At 48.0% G+C, this 5,304-nt stretch overlaps 1 protein-coding gene across 1 annotated transcript; it reads right to left on the bottom strand.

Annotated features, from left to right (window-relative positions):
* Nucleotides 1-434: 434 nt before the first annotated feature.
* On the bottom strand, nucleotides 435-4,849 carry LOC112079845 (glutamate receptor 4-like; the record flags this gene model as incomplete). The annotated part of the gene is made up of 3 exons (XM_024145660.2): nucleotides 435-595; nucleotides 698-913; nucleotides 4,643-4,849. Coding segments are annotated over 3 exons (584 nt in total), but the record flags the coding sequence as incomplete, so codon positions are not given.
* Nucleotides 4,850-5,304: the final 455 nt, after the last annotated feature.

The raw sequence follows: 5,304 nt of genomic DNA, 5'->3' as shown, positions 1-5,304 counted from the left end.
TGAGGTTATCAATAATAAAATGCTATATTCTTATAAATATTCTAAAAATAAAGCCTGACTTTTTCCCCCGTTGAAGCATTAAAGTTTAATATGCAGCAAACCGCCAGTCTCCCACACAAAATGTAGCTATATGAAGGCTGACCAAGAGGTCGTACTTAGTGTGCGGTTGTGTGTGTGTGTGTTTCTTTGACACATCTTTAGCTCCCCTCTCACACTAGACGCCAGTGTATGTCACAATAGTACAATAGAGAGAGGCTGTCTGACACTGAGTCAACTGGTTTGAATCACAACACTCAGTATGACCCAACAGCTTCTGAGACAGGACAAAAGCACTCTGACATTAGAGACAGATGGGTTGGCAGACACACACAGACACGCACATGCACACACACACATGCACCCATACACAAACACGCACACATACACACACTCACCGTGGTGAGATGTCGCAGCCCTGCTGCATGAAGGCCCCCAGTGAGAACCAGAGTGAATTGAAGATGCCGAACTCATTGGGTGGCTGGTCAGTGGGGCCTGGCTCAGTAGAGCCTTCCTCTGGCTCCTCTGCATGCCACTCATACGGACTGAAACGACTCACCTGAGGAGAAAGGATCATATGAGTCGGCCAGGAGGAACTAGTTAGCTTTTCTTCCAGCCCAGCACAGCTGATTCAGCTGATTGTGGTCACACACACACTCACCAGAAACAGCACCACACTGACTCCTATGTAAGCGAAGACGATACACATCCAGATCTCGTAGGCCAGAGGGTCCAGGAAGGAGAACACTCCAGGTTTAGACTTCTGGGGCTTCTTGATCATGATGGAGATCCCCAAGGACATGAAGGGCTTAGAGAAGTCTATCACCTCCTCACGGACCAGGGTTATAGTCAGAGGGGCGACCGCTATCTCTGCTTTCTACAGGAGGGAGGAGGGAGGTAGGGAGAGGGGAGAAGGGTGAAGGAGAGTGGGATGGGGGAGAAAGAGGGATGGATGGATGGAGGAATGGGGGAGAGGGATGAAGGGGGGAGGGAGAGAGAGGGAGGGATGGGGAGAGGGACGATGGATAGATGGGGAGTGAAGGAGGGAAAGGACGATGGGAAAGGACGAAGGGAAGGAAGATTTGAGAGAGAACATAATTCATAAAGGCCAGACACAGGAAACTAGAATACAAATCAACCATGAAGGTGCCTCTTTCAATCCACCACATACACCAGGGAGAGAATATCCTGATTACAGTGCTATAACTATTCACCTTGGATTCATATAATCAACAACACACTGGCTACTATATGTCTGTTCAATTATGCATTCTCCCTACAAGGGAAGAAGGGAATGAGAGAATTGAGAGAAAGACAAAGTGAACAATAGAGACGGCAGAAAGAGGTGAAGAAAGGATTAGAGAAACCAGACAGAAAAACAGGAGCGCGAGAGAAAGAGAGAGAGAAGGAGAGAGAGAGAGTGAGAGAGAGAGAAAGAGAGAGAGAGAAGGAGATAGAGTGAGAGAGAAAGAGCGAGCGAGAGAAAGAGAGAGAAAGAGAGGGAGAAAGTAAAAGTGCGAAAGAGAGAGAGAAAGAGAGAGAGAAAGAGAGAGAGAAAGTAAGAGTGCGCGCGCGAGAGAGAAAGAGAGCGCGAGAGAGAGAGAAGAACAGATAAATACATTATCTCCCCTCAGCTAGAACAGATCACTGATTGGCCACGACTGGGAATGTTTGGAATTATTCAAAGAGAATGAACTGTGGGATTGGCAATGACTCATTCTGTAAAAATGTGCTTACGGAGCGAGAACACACACATGTACAGCACAGTCGCTGGAGTCAGAACACACAGACACAAGCACACACCACCGATATGGTCAGTGAGCAGCCTGGTTTTATAAAATGTACAAAGTAGATTAGTCATCAACTGATTACAGCCACTGCTCCAATGTGAGTACCGGCAGGCAGCTGGAGGAAATATGACTGAATCATGAGAGAAATTAAGCACAGTGGATGAGAGGGAGCGATAACCGCATGGGACTATATAGGAGACAGACAGCAGACTACAGCTATTATTTAGATAGGGGTCGGAGACAAARCTGCGACGGGGGCTAGGGGTTAGATGTTTACAAGTGTGAAAGACAAAATGGGTTAGGGCAAGGYTACAGTAGAGTTACCAACCCTGGGTTAGAGAACCATGTTAAAGATTAGCTAGTCTTCTACATCAGCCTGAGAGATTAGGATCACATTTCGGGTTCTTTAGGCCAGTGTTTTCTTATCCTGGTCCTGGGGACCCAGSATGCATTTCTGTTTTTTGGCCCCAGCACTACAAACCTGATTCCACTAATCAAAGGTTTGATGATGAGTTGATTAGTGGAATCAGGTCTGAAGTGCTGGGGCAAAAACTACAACGTATCCCTTTGTGTCCCCAGGACCAAGATGAAGAAATACTGCTTTAGGCACATCTCCTGGTGATGGAGAACTGCAAATTATGCAATGGGTTGAAATGTCTTGTCTGTCTAATTAAAAAATACTTTGACAGTATCTAACAATGTAGATGCACGTTGTTTAGTAAGATCTAACTCTCCTAAATCAAAAGATAAGTACATTTAACTAGACAGGTCGGTTAAGAACAAATTCTTATTTACAATGACGGCCTACACCGGCGACGCTGGGCCAATTGTGCGCAGCCCTATGGGACTCCCAATCGTGGCCGGTTGTGATACAGCCTGGATTTGAACCAGGGTGTCTRTAGTGACGCCTCTAGCACTGAGATGCAGTGCCTTGGAACTCTGCACCACTTGGGAGCCCAAGTATAACTACATCAAACTCTAAAGATAAGGAAATAAAAGTATCAATTTCCAAAATCCATCTATATATCACTCCATCCATTCCTCCCTCCCTCCATCCCCTTCCTCTCCCCATCCTTACCCCATAGACCAGTTCTCCCTCCATCCCCTTCCTCTCTCCATCCTTACCCTCTTAGACCGAAGTGCGACTCCACCAATGCACAGCCTGCCTCTCTCTCTTACCCCATAGAACACTAGTTCTCCCACCATCCCTTCCTCTCTCCTCTTACCTACAGTTGCACCAGTTCTCTATCTAAAGACCATGTTTCCTATCTCCTCTCTTCCATCTTACTGCCTGACTGTCTCCCACCATCCCTTCCTCTTCCATCCTTACCCCATAGACCAGTCTCCCCACCATGCCTTCCTCTCTCCATCCTTACCCATAGACAGTTCTCCCACCATCCCCTCCTCTCCATCCTTAACCACCATAGACCAGTTCTCCCACCATCCTTCTCTCTCCAATCCTTACCACACTAGACAGTTCTCCCACCATCCCTTCCTCCCACACCTTTACCCAAGACCAGTCAATGCCCACATTCCCTTCCCTCTGTCCATCCTTACCCCATAGACAGTTCTCCCACCATGCCCTCTCTCTCTCCATCCTTACACCATAGCCCAGTTCTCCCCATCTCTCTCTCCATCCTTACCCACCCATAGACCATTCCCCAACCATGGCCTTCCTCTCTCATACCTACCCATAGGACCAGTCTCCCACCATGCCTTCCTCTCACAGCAAAGCCAAAGAAGACAGAGACCAAGTATCAATATTGGTTCAGAGCGCGCACCAGGCGCTGTCCGAGAGAATGTACATATCAAGTAACTATTTCTGCAGAAATACCAGCAGACGGTACATCAAACACGCTCGCGGGCCTGGGAAATAAAGGTGGTGCTGGGCCGGGTGGGGACACACCATCAGGATAGATAAGGGTACGTGGTGAAGATGTGATGACGACGGGTAGTAATTGAAGGCATCGAGAGTGTAAATTATACTGAATGTGGTTTTTTTTTTTGGGGCTGATATCTTTTTTTTTATTACTTTACTTTTTTATACTCGTTTTTTGTTGTCTGTTATTCTTGTTTTTTTTTTTTTTTTTTTTTTCTTCTGTTTAGCAGAGCTTTTTGTGGCTGTGACCCAGCGTTATCGTGCATGACATGATGTGACGTTTGTGTTGTCCGAAGCGAAGGGCTGAAGAACAGATTATCAGTGTCCACGCTCCTGAGTCAGGGACCGAACACGTGGAAGTTACGGCCGGAGCAGCGAAGCTGAGAATGTGTCGGATTGGGTGGGGGTTGAATCGTCGCGTAGGAGTTGTAGGGAGTGTTGGTTGATGTTGATGGATCCCCCGCGGTAGCGCGACCGCTCGGACATCCTTACCTGCCATGAGACCAGTCTCACCCCTTTTCCTCTCCATCCCTATACCGGGCACTCCATAGACCGTAGTTCACCACCATGCCCTTGGCACGTCTCTCCATCCCTCTCCATAGACCAGTTTCTCCCACATGCTCCTCTCCCATCCTTACCCCATAGACCAGGTTCTCTCGCCAACCATCGCCATTCCTCTCTACATCCTGTTACTCCATAGACCAGTTCTCCCACCATCGCCCTTCTCTCAAGCCAATCCTTACCCATAAGAAGCAGGTTCCACCACATGCCACTTACCTCTCTCCAGTTCCTTACCCCATAGACAGCAGTTCCTCCACATGTGGCCCTTCCTCTCTCCAGTCCTTACCATGACCAGGTTCTCCACCATGGCATTCCTCCTCCATCCTTACCCCATAGACCAGTTCTCCCACCATGCCCTTCCTCTCTCCATCCTTACCCCATAGACCAGTTCTCCCACCATGCCATTCCAGATCTTGGTCTCGGGGTCTCTGGCTCCGTACTTGCCGTCAGGGACGATGGCAATCTTGTACTTGATGCCGATGTGTTTGGCGATCTCTGAGGCCAAGTCCACGCAGTAGCCCTCGAACTGGTCATTCCCCTCAAACATCTCCCAGTTCTTCTTCAGCATCACATACGGACCTTCCTACATCCACAAACACACCAATCAGACACAGCGAGGGTGGCGCGGGGAGGTCAAACTGACCAATGAACTCACACTGACCACTGACTAACAAATCAGGGGCCTATTTTGGAGAGGGAGGAGCTTTTTGGAATGACATTCAGCCGACGCCAAAGCCTCCACTGGATGACAGTATCACAGTGATTGAGACAGAATATACATTTTATGGCAACCAAAGAAAATATTACAGGGCATTTTAAAAGGCCACTGTGTGAGGAGCACTGTTTTATATCATTGTAGTCTGTGACTGGTGCCAAGTTGATGTACTCTGTCTTCCCTCTAAGACTAAGCACCTCCTCTTGAAGAAAAAGACTGACTCCACACAGATGGTGTATGTTAAAAAGAACAAGTGAACTACAGAATGGTAGAAGAGAGAGGTCAGCAGCTGTGGAGCAGAGAGGTAGCAGGTCTGGAGGTAG

Source organism: Salvelinus sp. IW2-2015, unplaced genomic scaffold (genome assembly GCF_002910315.2).
Source record: "Salvelinus sp. IW2-2015 unplaced genomic scaffold, ASM291031v2 Un_scaffold9876, whole genome shotgun sequence".
NCBI lineage: Eukaryota > Metazoa > Chordata > Actinopteri > Salmoniformes > Salmonidae > Salvelinus > Salvelinus sp. IW2-2015.
This window is presented reverse-complemented; position numbering and strand designations above follow the sequence as displayed.